Below are 25,295 nucleotides of genomic sequence, written 5' to 3' on the forward strand. Positions count from 1 at the left end.
AGCTATGACAACTAAATGTAATACACTGTCCTGGATTGGACTCTGAAACAAAAAAGGGACATTAGTGGAAAGCTGGTAAGATCTGGAGATAGTAGGGTTTGTTTTTTCCTTTTTCTTTTGTCCTTTTATCCTATAATTACAAAATAAGAAAAATTTAGATTTTAGTTGATGTTAAGGTACATTTCTATTTCTGGTGGCTGTTAAAAATTGACATATTGGTTATGTTGTAAAAAATAAATACTTATAAATCAGTACATTTCCTCCCCTCCACACTCTCCCATTTGAGAGGTTGTAAGAAAAATTTTACAGGGTAGGGAGGAGTCCAAGATGGTGGAGGAGTAGGAGACCTGGATTTCATCTTGTCCCAGGAATTCAGCTGCATAGGGATCAAACCATTCTGAACACCTACGAACTCAACAGGAGATCAAAGAAAAGAATAGCAACAACTCTCTGAACAGAAAAGCGACCACTTTCTGGAAGGTAGGACGTGCGGAGAAGTGAATCCGAGGCGATATTCGGGAGGATAAATGGCGGGGGAGGGGCCTCCGTCGGCCGCTTCTGGCAAGTGATGGAGCCGCGGAGCACAAAATCGGAACTTTTAAAAGTCTGCTCCGCCGAGGGACGTCACTCTGGTGGCTAAGCGGGGGGTGGAACGCTCCGGGACAGTGTGGTCTCAGGACCCTCGGGGTCACAGAAAGACCGGGGGTGCCTGAGTGAGGCAGAGCGCCCAGGTATCGGAGCAGGGAAGCCGGCTGCAGAGAGGGAGCCCAGGCGCGGGCTCTCAGCTCGGGGTCGCCATAAACCGTGATCCGCGGCACAGTCGGGCCCCTGCTCCTCCAGCAGGGACCCAACAAGCGGCAGATCCGGGGAGACTCACCTTCCTCCTCTGGGAGGAGCCGCGCGGGAGTGCACCGCAGGGATCTGCTGGGTTTGGAGACTCCACACGGGGTCGGGTGCCCGAGATAGAAACGCGCGGTCACAGGCCAGGCGAGCACGGGGTGCAGCCGGAGACGGGGGAGATGGGAGTGACTGATGGCTTTTCTCTGGGGGCTCACTGAGGAGCGGGGCCCCGAGTTCTCGGCTCCTCCGGGGCGGAGATTGGGAGGCTGCCATTTTCACTCTCTGCCTCCAAAGCTGTACGGAAAGCTCGCAGGGAACAAAAGCCCCGGAGAGCAAACCCGAGCAGATTACTTAGCCCAGACCGGGCAAGGGCGGGGCAATTCTGCCTCCGGCAGAGACATTTGGAAACCACGGCAACAGGCCCCTCCCCCAGAAGATCAGCGAGAACAGCCAGCCAAGACCAAGTTTACCGATCAATGAGAACCGCAGAACTCCAGCGCTAGGGGAACACTGCACATAGAATTCACGGCTTTTTCCCTACGATTCTTTATTCAACTTAAATTTTTAAAATTTTCTTTATTTTTTTAAAATTTTTTTCTTCTCTCCTTTTTCAACCAGCTGAAATAGATTTAAAAAATCTATTTCAATTTTCATTTTTACAGAAACATTCCATCCTTTCATTGTATTTAATCTTATTTTTGCATATATATGTGTTTTTCTTTCCTTAAAATTTTGGGATGCAGTTTCTTCTAAAGACCAAATACACCCAAAAAGCTACTGTATGGCTCTGTTCTATTCACCCGCCTGATCATATTCTCTCTTTTTTTTTTCTTCTTCCTTTTTTTGTTTGTTTTTGGGTTTTTTTGTTTTGTTTTGTTAAAGTCTTTTTTAAATTTTCATCTTTACAGTTACATTATATCCTTTCAATAATATATATGTTTTTCTTTCTTTACAGTTTTGAGATATAGGTTCCTCTAACAAACTGACCAAAATACACTCAGGAGAGTGTATTGCTCAGTTCTGTTCACCTGTTTATATCCCTTCCTTTTGTTGTTGCTGTTCTTGTTTTCTTTCTCTTTTCTTTTTTTCTTGTCTTTTGATTTCCATTTTTACATTTACATTCTATCCCTTCATTGTATTTAATTCTGTTTTTGTACATATACAAGTTTTTCTTTCTTTACAATTTTGGGATCTAGTTTTCTAGATACACAGAATCTAGTGTATTGCTCTATTCTGCTCATCTGTCTGATTATTTTCTGCCCCCCCCTCCCAGTTTCAGGCCTCTTCTGATTTGTTTAGTGTATATTTCTCTGAAGTCGTTGTTGCCATTTTAATATTTTGTTCTCTCATTCATCTGTTCTACTCTGGACAGCATGACAAGATGGGAAAACTAACCTCAAAAAAGAGAACAAGAAGCAGTACTGACTGCCAGGGACCTAATCAATATGGACATTAGTAAGATGTCGGAACTAGAGTTGAAAATAACAATTATAAAGATACTAGCTGGGCTTGAAAAAAGCATAGAAGACACTAGAGAATCCCTTTCTGGAGAAATAAAAGAATTAAAATCTAACCAAGTTGAAATCAAAAAGGCTATTAATGAGATGCAATAAAAAATGGAGGCTCTAACTGCTAGGATAAAATAAGGCAGAAGAGAGAATTAGTGATATAGAAGACAAAAAGATGGAGAATAAAAAGCTGAGAAAAAGAGAGATAAACAACTACTGGATCAGGAGAGGAGAATTTGAGAGATAAGTGATACCATAAAGCAAAACAATATTAGAATAATTGGGATTCCAGAAGAAGAGGAATGAGAGAGAGGGCAGAAGGTATATTGGAGCAAATTATAGTGGAGAACTTCCCTAATCTGGGGAAGGAAACAGATATCAAAATCTGGGAGGCATAGAGAACCCCCCTCAAAATCAATAAAAATAGGTCAACACCCTGACATATAATAGTGAAACTTGCAAATCTCAGACAAAAAGAGAAAAACCGGAAAGCAGCTTGGGACAAGAAGTCTGTAACCTAGAAGGGTAGAAACATTAGATTGACAGCAGACCTATCCACAGAGACCTGGCAGGCCAGAAAGGACTGGCATGATATATTCAGGGTGCTAAATGAGAAAAATATGCAGCCAAGAATACTTTATCCAGCAAGGATGTCGCTTAAAATAGGAGAGAAAAAAGCTTCCAGGACAAACAGAAACAAAAAATTGTGATCCCTAAACCAGCCCTGCAAGAAATAATTAAAGGGGATCCTTTAAGTGAAGAGAGAGCCCAAAAGTAACATAGACCAGAAAGGAACAGAGAAATATACAGAAACGGTAACTTTACAGGCAATACATTGGCACTAAATATGTATCTTTCAGTAGTTACTCTGAATGTAAATGGGCTAAATGCCCTAATCAAAAGATACAGATTGGGTATCAGATTGGATAAAAAAGCAAGACCCATCGATATGCTGTCTGCAAGAGACTCATTTTAGACCCAAAGACACCTCCAGATTTAAAGCGAGGGGGTGGAAAACCATCTATCATGCTAATGGACATCAAAAGAAAGCTGGGGTAACAATCCTTACATCAGACAATTTAGATTTTAAACCGAAGACTGTAATAAAAGATGAGGAAGGACACTATATCATAATTAAAAGGTCTATCCAACAAAAAGATCTAACACTTGTAAATATTTATGCCCCTAACATGGGAGCAGCCAATTATGTAAGCCAATTAATAACAAAATCAAAGAAACACATCAATAATAATACAATAATAGTAGGAGACTTTAACACTCCACTCACTGCAATAGACAGATCATCTAAGCAGAAGATCAACAGGAAATAGGGCTTTGAATGACACACTGGACCAGATGGACTTCACAGATATATTCAGGACATTCTATCCCAAAGCAACAGAATGCACCTTCTTCTCGAGTGCACGTGGAACATTCTCCAGAGTAGATCACATCCTGGATCACAAATCAAGTCTCAACTGGTACCAAAAGATTGGGATCATTCCCCGTGTATTTTTAGACAACAATGTTTTGAAACTGGAACTCAATCACGAGAAGAAAGTTGGAAAGAACTCAAATATTTGGAGGCTAAAGAGCATCCTACTAAAGAATGAATGGGTCAACCAGGAAATTAAAGAAGAATAAAAAAAAATTTAATGGAAACAAATGAAAATGAAAACACACCTGTTCAAAACCTTTGGGATGCAGCAAAGGCAGTCCTAAGAGGGAAGTAGATAGCAGTATGAGCCTTTCTCAAGAAACAGAACGGTCTCAAATACATAACCTAACTGTGAACCTAAAGAAGCTGGAGAAAGAACAGCAAATAAGGCCTAAACCCAGCAGGAGAAGAGGAATAATGAAGATTAGAGCAGAAATCAATGAAATAGAACCCAAAAGAACAGTAGAACAGACTAATGTAACTAGGATCTGGTTCTTTGAAAGAATTAATAAGATTGATAAACCCCTGGCCTGACTTATCAAAAAGAAAAGAGAAAGGACCCAAATAAATAAAATCATGAATGAAAGAGGAGAGATCACAACCAACACTAAAGAAATACAAACAATTATAAGAACATATTATAAGGGGCACCTGGGTGGCTCAGTCGTTAAGCATCTGCCTTCAGCTCAGGTCATGATCCCAGGGTCCTGGGATCCAGCCCCGCATTGGGCTCCCTGCTCTGTGGGAAGCCTCTCCCACTCCCCCTGCTTGTGTTTCTTCTCTCGTTGTGTCTCTGTCAAATAAATAAATAAAATCTTAAAAAAAAAAAAAGAACATACTATGATTATATGCCAACAAATTAGGCAATCTGGAAGAAATGGATGCATTCCTAGAGACGTATAAACTACCAAAATTGAGCCAGGAAGAAATAGAAAACCTGAACGGACCATAACTAGCAAGAAAATTGAAGCAGTAATCAAAAATCTCCCAAGAAACAAGAGTCCAGGGCTGGATGACTTCCCAGGGGAATTCTTTCAAACCTTTTTTTTTTTTTTTTAAGATTTTATTTATTTGAGAGAGAGAATGAGAGAGAGAGAGAGAGCATGAGACGGGGGAGGGTCAGAGGCAGAAGCAGACTCCCTGCTGAGCAGGTAGCCCGATGCAAGACTTAATCCTTGGACTCTAGGATCATGACCTGAGCTGTAGGCAGTCCTTTAACCAACTGAGCCACCCAGGTGCCCTCTTCCAAACATTTAAAGAAAAATTAACGCCTATTCTTCTGAAGCTGTTTCAAAAAAATCAAAATGGAAGGAAAACTTCTCAACACTTTCTATGAAGCCAGCATTTCCTTGATCCCAAAACCAGACAAAGACCCCACCAAAAAGAATTACAGACCAATATCCCTGATGAACATGGATACAAAAATTCTTACCAAAATACTAGCCAATAGGATCCAACAGTACATTAAAAGGATTATTCATCATGACCAAGTGTGATTTATTCCTTGGCTGCAAGGGTGGTTCAATATCCACAAATCAATCAACATGCTATATCACATTAATAAAAGAAAGGACAAGAACCATATGATCCTCTTAATAGATACAGAAAAAGCATTTGACAAAGTAGAGCATCTTTTTTGTTTAAAAGTCTTCACAGTGTAGGGATAGAGGGAACATACCTCAGTGTCATAAAAGCCTTATATGAAAAGCCCACAGTAAATATTCTCAAAGGGGAAAAGCTGATAGCTTTCTCCCTAAGGTCAGGAACACAGCAAGGATGTCCACTCTCACCACGGATGTTCAACATAATACCAGAAGTCCTAGCCTCAGCAATCAGACAACAAAGAGAAATAAAAGGCATCCGAATCAGCGAAGAAGTCAAACTCTCACTCTTTGCAGATGACATGATACTCTATGTGGAAAACCGAAAAGACTCCACCCCAAAATTGCTAGAACTCATACTGGAATTCAGCAAAGTGGCAGGATATAAAATCAATGCACAGAAATCAGTTGCATTTCTATACACTAACAATGAGACAGAAGAAAGAGAAATTAAGAAGTCGATCCCATTTACAATTGCACCCAAAACCATAAGATACTTAGGAATAAACCTAATCAAAGAGGCAAAGGATCTGTACTCAGAAAACTATAGGACACTCATCAAAGGAATTGAAGAAGACACAAAGAAAAGGAAAAACGTTCCATGCTCATGGATTGGAAGAACAAATATTGTGAAAATGTCTATGCTACTTAGAGCAATCTACATATTCAATGCAATCCCTATCAAAATACCATCCACTATTTTCACAGAGCTGGAACAAATAATCCTAAAAATTGTTTGGAACCCGAAAAGACCCCGAACAGCCAAAGGAATGTTGATAAAGAAAACCAAAGCTGGGGGCATCATAATGCCTGACTTCAAGCTCTATTACAAAGCTGTAATCATCAAGACAGTATGGTACTGGCACAAAAACAGACACATAGATCAATGGAACAGAATACAGAGCCCAGAAATGGACCCTCAACTCTATAGTCAACTAATCTTCGACAAAGCAGGAAAGAATGTCCAATGGGAAAAAGACAGTCTCTTCAACCAATGGTGTTGGGAAAATTGGACAGCTACATACAGAAGAATGAAACTGGACCATTTCCTTACACCACACACAAAAATAGACTCAAAATGGATGAAAGACCTCAATGTGAGACAGGAGTCCATCAAAATCCTAGAGGAGAACACAGGCAGCAACCTCTGTGACCTTAGCCACAGCAACTTCTTGCTAGACACGTGTCCAAAGGCAAGGGAAACAAAGGCAAAAATGAACTATTGGGACTTCATCAAGATAAAAAGCTTTTGCACAGCAAAGGAAATAGTCGACAAAACCAAAAGACAGCCGACAGAATGGGAGAAGATATTTGCAAATGACATATCAGATAAAGGGCTAGTATCCAAAATCTATAAAGAACTTATTAAACTCAACACCCTAAGAACAAATAATCCAATCAAGAAATGGGCAGAAGACATGAACAGACATTTCTGCACAGAAGACATCCAAATGGCCAACAGACACATGAAAAAGTGCTCAACATCACTCGGCATCAGGGAAATCCAAATCAAAGCCACAACGAGATACCACCTCGCACCTGTCAGGAATGGCTAAAATTAACCACTCAGGAAATGACAGATGTTGGCGAGGATGGAGAGAAAGGAGAACCCTCTTACACTGTTGGTGGGAATGCAAGCTGATGCAGCCACTCTGGAAAAAGTATGGAGGTTCCTCAAAAAGTTGAAAATAGAGCTACCCTATGACCCAGCAATTGCACTACTAGGAATTTACCCCAAAGATACAAATGTAGTGATCCAAAGCGGCACCTGCACTCCAGTGTTTATAGCAGCAATGTCCACAATAGCCAAACTATGGAAAGAGCCTAGATGTCCATTGACAGATGAATGGTTAAAGAAGATGTGGTGTATATATAAAATGGAATATTACTCAGCCATCAAAAAAAGAAATCTTGCCATTTGCAACGATGTGGATGGAATTGGAGGGTATTATGCCAAATGAAATAAGTGAATCAGAGAATGACAATTATCATATGAGCTCACTGATATGTGGAATTTAAGAAACAAGGCAGAGGATCATAGGAGAAGACAGGAAGAAATGAAACAAGATGAAATCAGAGAGGGAGTCAAGCCATGAGACTCTTAATGTTAGGAAACAAACAGGATTGCTGGAGGGGAGGTAGGTAGGGGGATGGGGTAACTGGGTGATGGACATTGGGGAGGGTATGTGTTGTAATGATCACTGGGTATTTTATAAGACTGATGAATCACAGACGTGTACCCCTGAAATAAATAATACATTATGAGGAAGGAAAGAAGGAAGGGAGGGAGGGAGGGAGGGAGGGAGGGGGGATGGAGGGAGGGAAAAAATGTTTTTGAAATTTTAATTTATCTCTTAGGAATACTTTTTTAATACATATTTTTATTTTTTTTTATTTATTTTTAAAGATTTTATTTATTTGAAGGAGAGAGAGTGAACGAGAGAGAGCATGAGCAGGGGAGGGGGAGAAGCAGACTCTCCTGCTGAGCAGGGAGCCCTATGTGGGGCTCAATCCCAGCACTCCAGGATCATGACCTGAGCTGAAAGCAGTCGCTTAACTGACTGAGCCACCCAGGTGCCCCTAATACATATTTTTAAAGATTATTTTTAAGTAAACTCCACACCCAATGTGGGGCTCAAAATCACTACCCTAAGATCAAGAGTCATATGCACTGCCGACTGAGCCACCCAGGTGTTCCCACCCCCAATAATTAAAAAAAAAAAAGGGTTTATGAGGCAGAGGAATTCCCAAATTAAAATTACCAGTTCCCAAATTACCATACCTAGCTTGCCATATCAAACATTTCAACTCTGTTAGCTAAATGAGCTACATAATATCCTTAAAGATCAACCAGAGAAGAGAAAGATCTCATCTTCATTACTGATTTAGAATCAAAACTTAATCTTTCGAAGGAGTATTTTAATGTCGTAATATGTCTCTTAAAAGATCTTTCCTAGAAATTAAGTGTTCTTTCTTTCATTCTTGAAATGATACTTCATTTCTTTAGCAACTTAGGGACAATTATTAGCTGAGTATTTTAATTATGATAAACCCGCTAAAATTAAATTACCTCTTGTTTATGGTGCATATGAAACATTCCTACAGCCTTACAAGCCAAATTTTCCTTGACAAAAATTTACATGAATGGGCAGTTAGATGAGCAGTCTTTAAAGTTGAAGTCTCCTAGTACAGAAGCTATTTATTTATTAAATATTTTATGTATTTATTTGACAGAGAGCGTACAAGCAAGGGGAGCGGCAGGCAGAAGAAGAGGGAGAATCTGGCTTCCCACTAAGCAGGGAGCCCAATGCGGGGCTCCATCCCAGGACCCTGGGATCATGACCTGAGCTGAAGGTGGATGCTTAGCCCACTGATCCACCCAGGCATCCTGTAAGCTATTAAACTCTTACCAAACATGGAAAGTATAAAATTTAGTATGACAGTCTGCTGTTCACAAAACCATGGCAAAATGTGTATTTCAAAATTTGGATATAAAACAAAATGATAACATTTGGATAATTCTGTGAATTCCCAAACATGTATTGGGAATATTCATGTTTATCCAAATATCATCCAGAATGCTAACAGCGCTGCTGGAAGCTTTTGATAGGATCAGCAGTCACTCAGAAAACTTTTAGTTTGTTCACCAATTAGGAAAGTTTCTGTTTTTCAATTACATTTTGGAATAAAGTCTATGACCATTAATTGCAGTTTTTTGTTGCTATTTCAGAAATGTCATTGACAGCGCACTGTACGTACTATAGACAAAAAGATAAAGCAAAGGATAGCTTGAGACTGATCTTTCTGTTAACTCATTCTCTTTAGGAGGCCAGTCCCAGTGACCATCCGGAGCCTTGTAAGAAGCTCACAGACTTATAGGCTCCTCAGCTGCCCTTCAGACTCAGGTCACTATTGGTCACTAATGCTGACAAAGATAAACTTTCAGACACCTCATCTTTTCTAAGGTTCAAAAATGGTTCTCGAGTTAAAGGATCTCTCTCAAGCCTTTGTTTTCTTCTTCAAGTTGGAATACTCGTTCCTGTTCCTTGCAACCCTGTCGCTCATCCATTTCAATGGCTTTCCTCATTACTGCTGCCATTTCAGGTCTCTGTCCAACATGTGCTTGTAATTCATTCTGATTTGTTTCCAAGTGCCTCCTCTTCAGTTTAGATGCATTAAGGACGAATTCTTTGGAGCTGTTGTGATGTACCATGTCAGTCTTGGAGCGCTGCTCTTTTAACTTCATTAGTATACCAGATCATATGTTTAGTTATCCATTGTCTAAACATTTGGTCTTGACACTTGCTCATTCTAAGTTCCAAGGCAGACTGATGTTCTTCCAGGGATGTATACAATTCTTTGTTCTCTTGTCGCACTTCTCTGATTTGTCTGTTTTCTTGCTGGATTCCCGTAACTAATGTGGACTGTGGCCAATGTCCTGCCACTTCCTTAAGTTCTTGAATTTCTTCCGGATACTGCTTTGTTGCTTCTACTCATTGACAGCTGTGGTGTGGTCAGTCAGAGATTCTGTCGCATCATCATGATCTCTTCATCTTTCAACAAGAGTATTAGCATCAGCAAGTGACTTCTCAGTTGTGCAACTCATTTCTGAAGGAATACTCTGGTCTCGATCCCTGTCAGCTGTCAGCTGTGGCGTGACGACTCAAGGCCTCTGCTCACAGGGACCTACGCACCCAAGAGAAGAGATTCCCCTTGCCCGTTCAGCTTCTTCAGTGAACAGATACAGAACCCAGCAGAGATAGTCAGTGGAAGTGCGGCTGGAGGGGTCAGTGGGGCTCAGCCCCATCACTGACCCAAGGACAACCTCTTGGAGATAATAGTTTGTTTTAAAACCCAGAAATAAATCTTCACTATGTGGTCCAATGATTTTTGGCAAGAGTGCTAAGACCATTTAATGGAGAAAGGACAGTCTTGTCAGCAAATGGTGTTGGGAAAATGGAAGGGCCACAGGTAAAAGAATGAAGTTGGACCCTTCCCTTACACTATATATAAAAATTAACTCACAGTGGGTCAAAGACCTAAACACAAGAGCTAAAATGATAAACGTCTTAGAAGAAAATGGTAAAAGCTACATGACATTGGATTTGGCAATGCTTTCTTGGTTATAACACCAAAAGCACTGGTGACAACAACAAAATAGATTGGACTTCATAAAAATAAAAGATTTCTGTGCATCAGAGGACATAGTGAAAGGGCAACCAATGGGAGAAAATATTTGCAAATCATATATCTGATAGTATCCAGAACATTTAAAGAACTCTTACAACTCCACAAACAAGAAGCAACCCAGTTTAAAAATGGGCAAAGAATTTAAATAGACATTTCTCTAAAAAAGTTATACAGGGGCTCCTGGGTGGCTCAGTCGGTTGGGCGACTGCCTTTGGCTCAGGTCATGATCCTGGAGTCCCGGGATCGAGTCCCGCATCGGGCTCTCTGCTCAGCAGGGGGTCTGCTTCTCCCTCTGACCCTCCTCCCTCTCATGCTCTCTGTCTCTCATTCTCTCTCTCTCAAATAAATAAATAAAATCTTAAAAAAAAAAAGTTATAAGATGACCAATAAGCATGTGAAAAGATGTTTAACATCACTAGTCGTTAGGGAAATGCAAATCAAAACTACATTGTTATAGCACCTCACATCCATTAGGATGTCTGCTATTAAAACAAAACCAAAAACAAAACAGAAAATAGCACATGGAGAAACCGGAGGCCTTGTACACTGCTGGTGGGAATATAAAATGGTGCAGCCGCTGTGGAAAACAGCATGACGCTTCCTCAAAAAATTAAAAATGGAATTACTACATGATCTAGCAACTCTATGTCTAGGTAAACACCCAAAAGAATTGAAAGCAGTGTCTCAGATTTGTACACCCACATTCATAGCAGCATTATTCACAATAGCCAATAGGGGAAAGCAAGCCAAATGTCCACTGGTGGCTGAATGTGTGTATACACACAGTAGGATACTATGCAGCTTTAAAGCCTACAGCATGGATGAACGTTGAGGACAGCATGCTAAGTGAAATAAACCAGTCACAAAAGGAGGAATACTGTATAGTTCTAATTGTATAAGGTATACAAAATCGTCACATTCATAGAGACAAAGTAGAATGATGGTTATCAGGGATTGGAGTAAGGGGAATGGGGAGTTAATAGGTACAGAGTTTCAGTTTTGAAAGATGAATTCTGGAGCTTGGTTGAACAATATTGTGTATGTACTTATCACTACTGAACTGTACACTTAAAATGGTTAAAATGATAAATTTCATGTGTTTCACCATACAAAAACATTTTTAAATGATGTATCAAAAACATTCAGAGCAGAGGTCACCCCTGGGCAGGAGGCAGGGGGATTGGGTTGGAGAGGGCTTCAGTGGTGTTGCTAAAGTTCTAGTTCTGCAGTTGAGTCATGGGTTCACCCAACTTTACGTAAGTTATATGCTATTTCTAAAAACATTCTCTGCGTGTCAGAGAAAGCAGAGCTGTTTTCAGTAGCATCACTGCTACAAAAGACCACCCTTGGCTGTCGTGGTTATAAGTGCCTCCATCTAAAGTAGACATTGCTGTTTGTTCTCAGGTATCTCAAACTGGTTATGCTATTCTTTTTTATTTATTTATTTATTTATTTATTTATTTATTTATTTATTTTAAAGATTTTATTTATTTATTTGACAGAGAGAGACATAGTGAGAGCAGGAACACAAGCAGGGGGAGTAGGAGAGGGAGAAGCAGGCTTCCCGTGGAGCAGGGAGCCCGATGCGGGGCTCGATCCCAGGACCTTGGGATCATGACCTGAGCCAAAGGCAGACGCTTAACGACTGAGCCACCCAGACACCCTGGTTATGCTATTCTTAAAGATCCCAACTTACGTACCTCTCTTTTCATATAATACTTTAATTATCCCCCTCTATTCCACTAAATAACCATTTTGGAGTGGGGCCTTCGTTTGCCTTCATCTTTCATTCAAACTTCAGAACTGTGCTTCCACACTCCGCGCCCCCCTCCAACTGTTTGCTTCTCGGGGGCTCTGATTCTGAGTAAAAGTCCACGTTCTTCCTGTGGTCTGTATAGTTCATTCGTTCAGTAAATACTTACTGAGTGCCTGTTATGTGTCAAGCATATTTTAGATACTGAAGCTACAGCAACCAGCAAAACAAAAATTCTTGCCCCCTTTACATCCATCTTTCCAGAGAGAAGAATCCTAATTCTCAGCCTATCTTCTCCCCCATCCCTTCTCGTTTATGTTTATTTTCTCTAGGCCTCTTCAATTCCAGTGTCTCTTGAGGAGTGAAAAGCAGCAGCAGGTCTCCCAGTCTTCCTTTGAGATTTAATGGGTGACTCAGAGGTCCTCTGTCTGTGTCCGCTGTGGCTTATCTGGGACTCTGATCTTTTTCAATGAAGAGGGATCACTGATTGAGAGGAAATGGGAGAATGTGGGGGGTGGAATGACAAACATACTGAGTAAAAATTCTATTCTGAAAAGGAATGCATTATTGTGAAAGAGACAAAGCATTTGGATATGTTGGCAATGTTTCTGGCTGCACTCAACTAGGGGCCCCTTTCCCCTCCACACTTAAGCGACTGTCAGTGATCAGACAGAATTGATTCCCAAAACAGAACTCCAAAAAGGTGGTTCAAAGCTTTCTCAGGAACCCCTAATGTAGTCCACCCTTCCATACAAATCTAAATTCCAGGGGATACTTTGTGTTACTTGCTTGTCAAGTTTCTATTTTTAAATATGCAAAATGTTCAGAAGAACTTTTTCAGAATCACTTTTTTCTAACAAAAATACATGCTCATTGTAAAAAAATAATTCAAATAATATTTATAGAGTAAGAAAAAATGAAAAATCCAGTAGAGATACCCACTGTTAATATTTTGGTGTCTCTCCTTCTCAATGCACACATATCTGTATGGACACAAATGGACCCAATTTTGGTATGGACCAGAATTGGCTAGTATAATGCTGTTCTGGAACCCTTTTGTCTTACTTAGCTATATCAGTAGGTTTAGCTATACATCATCATTTTTTTTAGATTTTATTTATTTACTTGAGAGAGAGCAAGTGTGAGAGAGAGAGCACAAGCAGAGGAGCGGGGAGGGAGAAACAGACTCCCCGCTGAGCAGGGAGCCCGACATGGGGCTCGATCCCAGGATGCCGGGACCATGACCTGAACCAAAGGCAGACACTTAACCAACTGAGCCACCCAGGCGCCCCGATACATCATCATTTGTAATGACCATATAGCATTCCTTTGGTAGATATGTCCTGATTTGTTTTACCAAGTGCCTCTTTTTTAAGGATATAAACACCTAGAATATACATCTTTTGTACATTTGTCTGCTCACTTGTCTACTTAATATTTTTTTTTTTTAGATTTTATTTTATTTGAGAGAGAAAGAGCTCACACACGGGTGGGGGGGGCAGGGGCAGAGGGAAAGGGAGAGAATCTCAAGCAGACTCCACACTGAGCGCGGAGCCCAACGCAGACCTCAATCATGACCTGAGCCAAAACCAAGTCGGACGCTCAACCGATTGAGCCACCCAGGGAACCCTCTACTTACTTCTTTAAGTTGTCTTTTTAGAAAGGGAATTGCTGCTAAGCCTCACTTTCTTATATTTACCTCCAGAACCTTCTTTTCAGTCCTTTTTTATGTGAGGGTCAAATGAACAAAGGCTTCATGTCATTTCATTGATCAATTCTAAAGTGTGTTTTTAGCCGCAGAGCATGCGGTATGTGCCATCATTTGAGAAAGAGAATGAAGACATAGATTTCTACAGAAGCATGCTCAGAAAGTCTCTGCTGCTTTTAAAGTGAATGTGTATTAGTTGAAATATTAAAAAATAATTTTATAATTAAAAAAATGAAGACTGTAAATATTAATGAAGTGCAAGGGCGATTGAGACAGGACTCTGTTGCCAGGGAAACTCGCAGGCAGAGGCCTGGCTGTTTCAGTGGCTCCCTGCCTCCCGCCTCCCTTAGGGGCTGAGACAGGTCTGAGGCATAGAAATGTTGCAAACGCCCTGCTGAGTTGGTATCTTCTCTTTGAAAAAAATGAATTCATTTAGAGAAATATTTGCACTGGTTTATATACAATGAAAATATTCACACAGATCCATGTTTGTAAGAAAAACGTTTTCAACAGCATATCCATTTGCATTTCAACAGAAAATGTTCCCTTTGCATTTTATAAAAATAGCCATGAATTTTTTAACAAACAAAGACTCATTCATGAGGATTCTTTTCATTTCTCCAGTTGAAAAATTTTCAGAACCCTGTCATCATCTTGTGGATTCCTTGAGTTAATTCAGCTAGATGTCCTTGTTTCCTCTCAAGACTTTTCTTAAATATTTCTTCTCCATATCTAGTCTTATCTTGAGCCTGTCACTTTTTAAAAATATAATTAAAAAAATATTTTATTATTTTGGAGAGAGGGAGAGCGTGTGCATGCCAGGGGTGGGAAGGAGCAGAGGGGGAGGGAGAAGGAGGGGGAAAGATTCTCAGGCAGACTCCATGCTGAGTGGAGCCTGGCACTGGGGATCCCATGACACCAAGACCATGACCCGAGCGGAAAACCGAGGCTCAACCGACTGAACCACCCAGGCACCCTGAGCCCGTGACTTTTAAATGCCAGTGTTTGTCATCTTGTCACTTTAATCCTTGGCAGTCTGTGGTAACTTCTTCTGTACTTTAAAGTTGTTAATGCAGGGGCACCTGGGTGGCTCAGTTGTTAAGCGTCTGCCTTCGGCTCAGGTCATGATCCCAGCGTCCTGGGATCGAGCCCCGCGTTGGGCTCCTTGCTCAGCGGGAAGCCTGCTTCTCCCTCTCCCACTCCCCCTGCTTGTGTTCCCTCTCTCGCTATGTCTCTCTCTGTCAAATAAATAAGTAAATAAATAAAATCTTAAAAAAAAAATAAAGTTGTTAATGCATTCTTACAAAGGTGCTCAGATCAGTGACTTGGTGTATACATGCATACGTCTATGAAACTTACATTTATATTGATATTGTTGTGAAAGTTAAAGAAAGGGACCTATTAGCTTCACCTTTTCCTAAACTTTGAAAAGAACCAAAATCTGCCCTTCACCTTTAATGTTTGGAAGATCAGAGTTCCTGTTATTAAGCCATCCTTTTTCTTGCTAGCCATAGAGAAGAAATAATCAGAAAGGAAATCATTGAATAAAGATAAAACAATTTTTATCAAATATATCTGTAACATGAACTATTGATTAGTCAAAAACTGGTTGAGACTTGCAAAATGATTAATCGCAATCATTTTGAGCTTTAATATCTGTTGATTATGTTTACAGCAGAGGCAGGCTTATTCCTTAGGTAGTTTTGACTAGTTTTTCATGCTATTTTTGCTTGAATAGTTTAGTGGGGACAGGTGACCTGCAAGAGAAAGGAACGTGACTAGTGGAAACATTAGCCTGTCTTTGCCAATGGCTGAGCTCTGGGAGGGCAGAAGGGCTCAGAGCATTGGGCCAGGACCCATCCTCGTGGATTCAGGCACATTCCCTTGACTCCCTTGGAGGAGGAGCAACATGAGCTCGTGTGGTTCACTCAAAGCTTCTGCCTTCCCCATAAAAGGGCTCGCCCTGCAGCTCTGGGCTGGTGAAGGAGAACTTGCAAGGCTGCCCTCCCCTCTGGATACCAAGCCCACCAATGGCAATTCTTTCCAAGCAAAGGTTTTTCAGGATAATTAAATATTTGACAGTGCAAAAAAGGAATTTCCTGAGTGAACTGAATCAAGGGTTGGTGGTAGTAAAATTCCCTCCAGCTTTCTGTGAAAGCAATAGAAGATGCCATGCCATCTACTCTCTGAGGCCTCCACCTTCCCCATCCCATCCAGAAATGTCTATGCTGGAAAAGTCTGTTTTCCAACCCTTGGGCTGGGACAGTTACAAGAAGAAGAGCCTTCTGCGCCAGGAAGCCCTTTGCTACGCTCGGCTTCATTCTGTGCCATTCACACTGCTCCCAGGAAGGCTTGTTTCCCACCTGGCATCTTCACTTCTTCCTTTGCTGTGTTCTGGGATGTAGGTTTCTTTCTTTCTTTCTTTCTTTCTTTCTTTCTTTCTTTCTTTCTTTCTTTCTTTCTTTCTTTCTTTCTTTCTTTCTTTCTTTCTTTCTTTCTTTCTTTCTTTCTTTCTTTCTTTCTTTCTTTCTTTCTTTCTTTCTTTCTTTCTTTCTTTCTTTCTTTCTTTCTTTCTTTCTTTCTTTCTTTCTTTCTTTCTTTCTTTCTTTTAAAGATTTTTATTTATTTATTTGAGGGAGAATGAGATAGGGAGCATGAGTGGGGGGAGGGTCAGAGGGAGAAGCAGACTCCCTGCGGAGCAGGGAGCCCGATGCGGGACTCGATCCAGGGACTCCAGGATCATGACCTGAGCCGAAGGCAGTCACTTAACCAACTGAGCCACCCAGGCACCCGGGATGTAGGTTTCATATGTAGCCTAGGAAGGGACAGAAAGGCCCAGTTGCAGGGTGATTATTATTATTATCATCAACTCTCCTTTGATGAGGTTGTACCCATCTTCACGTTCTCACCTGCCCTCCTGCCGGGGCCACAGTAATCCTAGGAACTCTGCTCTCGGCTACGCTGACTCCCATGCTTACCGATCCTACCTATTCCCTTCATATAGTAACTGGAGGCAGACTTTCAAATGGAGAAACCAGGGACAAAGAGAGTCCCCAGGAGCCCAGGTTGGAATCAGGAGCCCAGGAACCTGACTCTCGACTGCTCTGACGGGGCTCTTTTCTCCATTGTTGGGGAGTTTGAACCTGAAACATGCTCATTCTAAAAGACAATCCCAACCTCCTCTCGGCTCCTAGCTGTGCCTCTTAGGAAGGCTTGGAACAGCTGCTTCTAACCTGCTCTCAGCGCGAGAACTGAGGATTCGAAGCCAGCAACTCACTAGGGCGATGGTGGAGTTGGAGGGTTGGGTGCGGCAGAAGCGTTTGAGTAAAGCCTCTCGTATCTGCAGGAGACGTAACGCCCTGGTTATGCCAGCCCAAGTCCTGGCCTGGGCACCGCAAGTCAGACGGGTTAGGTGGGCAGACTCACCTTCTTGTCTGTGAGGCAACCAAACAGTAAGATGAAGACACCCTAAAAGAGAGATATGGGGATAAGTTAGTCAAGGAGGAAGGAATCAACCAAAGTCAACTCTTTTCCCTCTCCTTTTCCTTTAGCCTCTGTCTTCCTGTCTAATTCATGTCCCGAGGCTTCCCATCTAGAGTTTTCTGCATATTCGCATCATTTGGTGCATAGAATCAGTTTCAGGTACTTCTCTCACTGCTTTGGTTACAAAGGATAGATCTCAAAGTTTTGAGTACTGACAATTCCCTGACTTCTCTGGCAAAACCAGATACTATTTTACGGATAAGAAAACCAAAGCTCACAGAGGTTTGTCCAAAGTTCTCCAGCTAGTCAGCGGAGGAAATGGGATCCAAACCTAAGTCTTCTAAAATTCCTGAGACTATTTCTTCTGCCTCACCATGATACCTCCTTGAGAAGGGACTGGCAGTCACTTAGACCATCTAAAAGGGCAAAAACACAGCCACCACACTGTCACCCACCTGGGTGGTGTTGAGAATCGTGAAGATGTAGTGAGGAACTATGGAGACTTCCTCCAGCAGGGTGGCCAGGCCCAGCCCCCAGGTGAGGCCGAAGACGGGGTGAGAACGAGCAGGGCTTTGGTCACCCCCAGAAGGGCATGGCGCTTCTCCACCTGGGGCCCCTCTGACAGCGAAGGTCTCAGGAGCTTCAGCACAGCCATGGCTAGTACCAGCCCGTTCATGCCCACAATAGCCAGCACTGGCCCGACGAAGGTGTAGCGTGCCCCTCCCTTCCCATTCAACCAGCATGCCCCCTCCCCCAGGTATTGCCCTTGGGGTAGGTAGAGGCCCAGGGCAGCACCTGCAAACCCCATTGGGCACATATAGCCAAGGACCACCATCAGGGAGAATACTCGGCACTTGGACAGCTGACTGAAGACGAAGAGCAGCTGGTGGGCCAACATCAGGGCCTGAGCCAGCATCCAGAAAAAGGTGGCCAAGTAGAGGAAGTGACAGAGGAAGGCAGCAGCCAGGCAGAGTGGGCTTTGGCGTCCCGGAGGAAGCAGTGGGGCTCCCAGGAAGCAGGTGTCCGCAGCCAAAAGGCAGAGCACCACGTTGAGCAGGACCATGTGGCGTAAGTAGGCAACTTTGTTCTGTACCACGGCTCTCCACACCAGCCTGTACATGCCCAGGCACACAAGCGGTGCCAGGATGGAGGCCCCCAAGCCCACCTGACTCAGCAGCCCCAGGGTGGGGTTTTCTGGAAGAGTATTTCGGGACATGAGGATGGAGAAGGCAGTGAGGTGCTGACAGATACACTGAGCGGTGGGGCTGGCGTGAGCGGTTTGCACTTGGCACCCTTCATCTGACCAACCCCCCTTGCCCTGGAAGAGATCATGGTCCCAGAAGACACAGTGGGGAGTGCTAGCTGTGTCCCCGAAGTCCATGATGACCTCTCCCTGGTTGAAGGCCTGGCCACCTGCCCTGATGGAGATGGAGAGGACCAGCCCAGGAGTGGCATAGAAGGAGTCCCCCAGCCCTTGGCCATAGTCTGAGGGCAGAAGATGGTCCAGTTTCCGCAGTAGCATGCTAGTAACACTGATGTTTGTTCCATTATGGCCCAGTGGGGCCAGTGAGCGCCTAGGAATGCATGCCCGCAATGGGGCCTGAGTGGAGAAGGAGGCTCTGTAGTCAGCAGGAAACGCAGGTCCAAGGAGCTGGGTCTGTAGCTGCACGTTACGTAAGCTGAAGGAGAAGGGGTGATCCTGTGGGCACAGGCTGCGTGCCAGGGTCTCCACAGCCAGCAGGAAATCTGAGCCCGCTGAGGGCTTCTGGGCCTGGGCTGGGGCCCACAGAGAGCCGGTGTCCATGTCTAGGACCTTGTCTGTGGTTTTCAGGAGAGCCTGTGACGCCCAACAGAGAGATCCCAAAAGAGAGATGAGCCCTGGCCGCTAGAGCCCATAGCACTGGGCTAGGGGCACAGGGAACTCTAGGCCCCAAAGCCACCTTTCCTAGTCCAGCAGAAGACCCATGGGTGGAGAGAAAGGGGGAGAGGAAGACAGACCTGTGAAGGAAGAGTTTCTTTTTTTTAAAGATTTTATTTATTTATTTGAGAGAGAGAATGAGATAGAGCAAGCACATGAGAGGGAGGAGGGTCAGAGGGAGAAGCAGACTCCCCGCCGAGCAGGGAGCCCGATGCGGGACTCGATCCCGGGACTCCAGGATCATGACCTGAACCGAAAGCAGTCGCCCAACCCACTGAGCCACCCCGGCGCCCCAGGAAGAGTTTCTATATGGGAAGAATGGGGAGCTATTCAGCTCACCACTGGGGTGACTTCAAGTATGTGGTCTCCTGATGCAACCCAGCCTCTCCATCTGACAGTCTTTCTCTCCCCTCCATCCCTCGGGCCACCCAGGCCCTAAGGGGCCCCTTTCCAATTCCTTGACCCCTACAGGTCTGTAAAGCTAAGAATGGTACCCAGTGGTAGAGGGCATGATGTTCTGAAGTAGAAGGGCACATGCACGTCCATCCACCCACATGTGATATACATTCCCAGATAGGAAGTGTGTTGTGTCGTTGCCCCTGATTATCCTTTTGGATGCCTCTTATTGGTCACCAACTGTTGCCCATATTGAGAGCCGGTTTAGGTGAGTCCAGCCAAGCCAAGAGTGGTTGAGTATCTCCATGTAGGTATCGTGTGTGTGTGTTTCAGGGGGTGGCGTGGGGGGGGTGCTTCACATCATATGCGCGCATCTGCATGTGCATGAATGCCTCTGAACTCAACGTCTTCACACCCCTTCCTGCCTTTCCTGACCTCCCATGTGTTATCAGCATCAGACCTTCTCCACATTTCATGGCCTTGAGACTGGTGTCCAAGAGGAGAGACGGACCAGGGAAGCAGACACTCAGACTCTAGAAAGGTCTGCTGGCTGACAGCCCATGATGATGTCAGGGGGACAGAAGTGCCCAGAGGTAAAGAGCTTCAGGCCCCTACTACCCAGCTGGCCCCTGCCGTGGCTCAGAGAGCTCACCTCCAGGGCCCTGCGGGTAAGCTGTATTCTAGCATCCACCACCACCTTGGCCAGGAATGATATGGTGCCCAGCCTTGCCAATAAGTCAGAGGGCGAGCTCACTGCCATCACGTGCTCCGACAGCTATGCCAGGATCTGTGGCACCTCCCCAGCAGGCCAGCCCTGGCCTGCCCGTAGCAGCTGAGACACAAGACAGCAGGAATTGGGGACTGGGGTGGGCAAGTCCTCACGAGGGAGGGGCCATTCCTCCTCCATCCAGCTCTTTCCTCCCCATCCCCGCACCAGTCCCAAAGGGACAGGAAGCAAAGATCCAGTGAGCCACATGGAAGGAACTGACACCCATGTTAATGGAACAGACATTTGGTGGGATTAAGTTTGGAGAATAGCACACTCCCCACAATGAGAATGCTGGGCACTCTCCGGCCCCCGCCTCACTCCCTGGCTCTGCTGGGCTCCAGTTCAGAGAAGGTGAGTGACCTTCAGGCCGGGCCTCAGAGGGAAAGGCTTCTGAAGCTAGGTCCCGAGTGAGAAAGGGGTAGGTCATGGAGGGTGAGGCCTGTGGGCAGCAGGGCCTGAAGCTTTACCCGGGCTCTGTGATGCAAGGCCAGGAGCTCTGGGTCTGAGCAGCTGCTGTGAATGGGCTCCCACGTCCCATCAGGCCCACAGGTCCGCTTCACTGTGCCTGTCCTGTTCACCGGACATGGGGGCTGTGCCACGTGGCCAGCCTTGGTGACTTTCCAGGCAACAGCTGAGGAGTCCTCAGGGCAGGCGGTGTCTCCATCTGAAGAATGATATCAGCGAGGCTCGGCAACCACAGTCCAGCCCCAGCCTTTCTGGGGCAGAAACCTGTTCAGGCTCTGGAGACGGGCTGTGCGGCCCAGTGCAGGGAAACGTCAAGGAGCACGCAGGGCAAGCAGTAAGAGGTCAACCGGCTGGACCCCAAGTCCCACGTACCCTGGATGACGGTGACAGAGATGGGGACCCTGAGAGGGGTCAGTCCTGGGCTCTGCAGCTCACAAGTGTACGTGGCGTCAGCCACAGGGCAGTTGTGAACGGCCAGCACAAAGCGCCGGGAGCCTGGCTTGTTGACTAAGGAGGCTGAAGATAACACGAGAGAGGGAACAGTTACTGGGCCTGGAATAGACCTAGAACCCAGCAGGCCCAGAGATGTCCTTTCAGTCTTTCTAGCAACTTCAGAAGCAGATGACGCAGTGCGGAAGAACTGAGCGGTACGAGAGCATCAAACTATGAAGGCAGAGCTTGGATTTTGGGGAGGGACACCTGGGGGTCTCTAACTAGCCCCAGGACTTGAAGCCGGGTTCCTCATTTGTGGAATGGGGACTATCACCAAAAGAGCTTCACAGAGTATATTGCAAGAGTTCATTAAGATTGTGTGAAAACATTCTGCAAACATATCTACATTCAGGGCGCCTGGGTGGCTCAGTTGGTTAAGCGACTGCCTTCGGCTCAGGTCATGATCCTGGAGTCCCGGGATCGAGTCCCGCGTTGGGCTCCCTGCTCGGCAGGGAGTCTGCTTCTCCCTCTGACCCTCCTCCCTCTCATGCTCTCTGTCTCTCATTCTCTCTGTCTCAAATAAATAAATAAAATCTTAAAAAAAAAAACATATCTACATTCATGTGGTTTTTGCTGTATCAATACAATTAGGATTGCTTGTGGGGTAAAAACAGGGTTGGACTTGGACCCGGAACTCCCAGGTTGAACTGCAGCCTCTGCTTCCTGCGAGCTGGAGAGCCAGCGGCCTGGAGACCAGCTGCCGCCTGTCCCCCGGCCCCGACAGCCCCTCCGTACCTTTGCTGCCCTCCCTGGGACTCCAGGAAGCTGCGTAGGCCAGGTGCGTGCTGGGGATGCAGCAGGTCAGCTGGAAGCCAGGGCAGGTGGCACAGGAAATGGAGAGCTGGTCTGGAAGCCGAGCCACATCGGTTGCCTGCAGGGGCACCTTCACCACCTGGGACAGCTCCCATCTGAATCCCTGAGCCTCGAAGCAGCACGTGTACTCACCTGCAGATACACACCTGCTGCACCTCCCAGCTCCTCCGGCCCCCACCCGTGCCACAGAAGCTCTGCTGCCTCTAAAGCCACACCTGAGGTCTGCCTTCCCGGCCCGGCCTCTCCTTAAGCCCAGCAACAAAGATCCCCGCCCCCGAAAGGATTTCTAGGAGGAAGAGGCCTGGAGGAGAGGCTCCTGACATTTTCTTTAATAGCCTGGAGCCATGGATTCCAAGTGAACCTCTTTCCTGCGAGGGGATGCCCTTCCCGAACCACCTGATGGCCACTGGAACATCTTGAAGTAAACACAATGTCTGTTCTCTGCCGAAATTGACACCCCACCTTCAGCATTCTCCTGTTAAAATTGTTCACATTAGTGGGCTCCTTAGCCTTTGTTTCCCCAGAATGAATAAATGGAAAGATGCAAAAGGAAAGGAAGGGGAGAGAAAAGCAGGAAGGAGAAGAGAGGGAGGAGGAGGAAGGTGAGGGAAGCAGGGGAAGAGAAGGACAAAGAGAAGGGCAAGGCAGAGGAGAAGAGAGATGAAAGGAAGGGCAGGCTGGCTACCTGCCCATCTATGGGAGGCGTTGAGGATGCTGAGGACAGCCTGGCCCGGGCTAGAGGCCAGGGACACATGTGTCCCTGGCTGCAGGAGGATGGGTGTGGGACTGCCCGCGTGCCGCAGGAACCAGTTCAGGTTGGTGGTCTCACGGCTCTTGACAAGGGTCAGGTTCAGAGTGGCGCCAGGTGTCCGCACCGAGGAGGTCAGGCTCAGCCGTCCGGGGACTGCAGGGAGGCAGAAGGCAGGCACCCCCTGGAGCAGGAATTGTGGCCTCTGCGGTTAAGCCGACTCCTTCCCCATCTTCGGAAGCCCGTTCCTCGTCACTCCCTCCCCACTGCCCGCAGTACTGTTTTGTTTTGTTTTGTCCCTGGACGAGAGTGGCTGCTGCGGTCCAGATGAGGACCCTTCATTGGGAACCAATCGGGGAAGTCTTGTGGCCCACGATTTCCCCTCCCCTAGGGGACCTGGGGCTGCTGGAGCCCCTTCCTGGCCCTCTAGGGTCAACAGCTGTCACTCTAGCCCTTACTCTCCTTGTCCATGTGTCTCAGGAGCCCTGTTGTTCATTAGTCTCACTACTCAGTCCCAAGCTTGAGGCTGTGACCCGCCAGGATAACCGGCGATTCTCCCACCCAGCGGAGCTCCTGGGCTTGGGCCAGCTGGCCGAAATACAGGGGTTAGAGAGGAGAAAACACAGGCTTTCTTTCCCAGGGGCCCACTGGTTTCCAAGTTCCCAAATCTCCTCACCAGGTGGCAGCAACTGGCAGGAGCCGGCTTCAGCGGCGCCGAGGACCAGACAGCCACAGGGCCTGTGGCTGTGGGCGGGCTCGCAGGGAGGGTGCCGGGAGCAGACGCTGGTGTTCCACTGGTACCCAGACAGGCAAGCACAATAGGTCTGCCCATCGCTGTGGAGGTTACACTCTGCGGCAGAGGGCGGGGACAAGACGTGCGCAGGCCGTATGAGAGAGCCAGTCCTCCGACGCCTGAGCCACTCTAGGGCTGGGACCATCCCAAAGTCACAACAGCCTCAGCCATCCGGGACCGCCTCCTCACTCAGGGTTCAAAGCAGCAGAGGTCCTGCTGGGCAAAGTCATCAGAGGTCCTGCTGGGCAAAGTCATCAGGGGTGGGGTCGGGGGTCAGAGAACTCCCAGCCCACCACCGGCTGCCTCTTGGGCCTCTGCCAAAGTTTAGAAGTTGGGGACATGGAACAGGAAGGGAAGGGTCTGTCTGGTGGGGAGGTGAGGAAGGAGCTGGGCCATGGAGACCCTCCAGGAAATGGGAGGGGTCGGCAGCGGTCTAAGCGAGCTGGCTGTGGGAGACCTGGGAAGCCTGTGCCCCCTTCTCTCTGAGCTCCCCATCCCCCACAAGTGGTGGAAGGCCCACTGAGAGGCAGGGCTCCATAGAATCCGCCCTACCTGTTGTGAGGCTGAGGCCAGTGAGAGTTCTTGGGAAAGAGGAAGCCGAGGCAAGGGGGTGAGTCAGGGTCCTGGAGAGTGCCAGTGGCCAGGTCTGATTTGGCAAGTCCAGCTGTACAAAGACCGAGGCCAGGACTGATTCTACAGGAGCAGAGGGGGCAGCTGTAGAGGAGAGGTGGCAAGGCCATGGGCTGGTCCCCTTCTGCCTCCCACATCTGGCTGGTCACTGGACCCCGGGCAGATCCCACTTCCCATAGCCCAGCTAGGAGCTGACAAGACTGGAGAGGGCCATAACCCCTCACTAGCTACGTTGCATTCACATACAGCTCCATGTCACCATCCCCTCATTTTATAGATGAGGCTCTCCAAGATGAATGATTTTCTCCAGGCCTCACAGCTAGAGAACTGGCCTCTGGACCTGAGTGTCCACTGTGGCCAGCCATGGATCCAGTCTTCCGTGGGTCCTCTTCAGCCTCATTCCCTGCTCCCTGTCTTCCCCCCTTGCCCTCCCACCCCTCCCTCCTTCCTCCTCCTGTCCACTCCATCCACTCACCACCTTCTCCACTCCTCTGGTCCAATTGCTGCCCCAATTTCCCTCCAGCCTGACTCTGTGCCTGGAACAGAGGAGAGACCTCTGAGAGGATGCTGACCCCAGGTTTCTTCCAGGGACACCTTCTTCCCCAGGGGGCTCGGGCTAGCCCGAGTAATTTGGCGTGACTCCATCTCTTTGAAGCTCTTCTTTTTGCCTAGCCAGAATCAAGCAGGCACATCAGGAGAGGAAAGCAGGCTTCTGGTAGGAGGCGCCAGGGATGCAACCCCAAGGACTCT

The 25,295-nt window shown here is 46.1% G+C and overlaps 1 protein-coding gene and 1 pseudogene across 1 annotated transcript; both read right to left on the minus strand.

The window, feature by feature from the left end:
* Positions 1-9,271: 9,271 nt before the first annotated feature.
* Positions 9,272-9,993, minus strand: LOC123850430 (FGFR1 oncogene partner 2-like; annotated as a pseudogene).
* A 7,235-nt stretch (positions 9,994-17,228) lies between these two features.
* On the minus strand, positions 17,229-24,799 carry ADGRF3 (adhesion G protein-coupled receptor F3). Its single transcript, XM_064573513.1, is given in 12 exon segments — positions 17,229-17,378; positions 17,465-17,506; positions 17,977-18,071; positions 18,074-19,358; positions 20,488-20,667; positions 21,072-21,268; positions 21,442-21,585; positions 22,297-22,506; positions 23,060-23,301; positions 23,795-23,972; positions 24,468-24,682; positions 24,792-24,799. Coding segments are annotated over 12 exon segments (2,946 nt in total).
* Positions 24,800-25,295: the final 496 nt, after the last annotated feature.

The sequence above is a fragment of the Mirounga angustirostris genome, unplaced genomic scaffold, assembly GCF_029215605.1.
Source record: "Mirounga angustirostris isolate CCGP_5_RB_7025 unplaced genomic scaffold, mMirAng1.0.hap1 SCAF_10, whole genome shotgun sequence".
NCBI classification, from domain to species: domain Eukaryota; kingdom Metazoa; phylum Chordata; class Mammalia; order Carnivora; family Phocidae; genus Mirounga; species Mirounga angustirostris.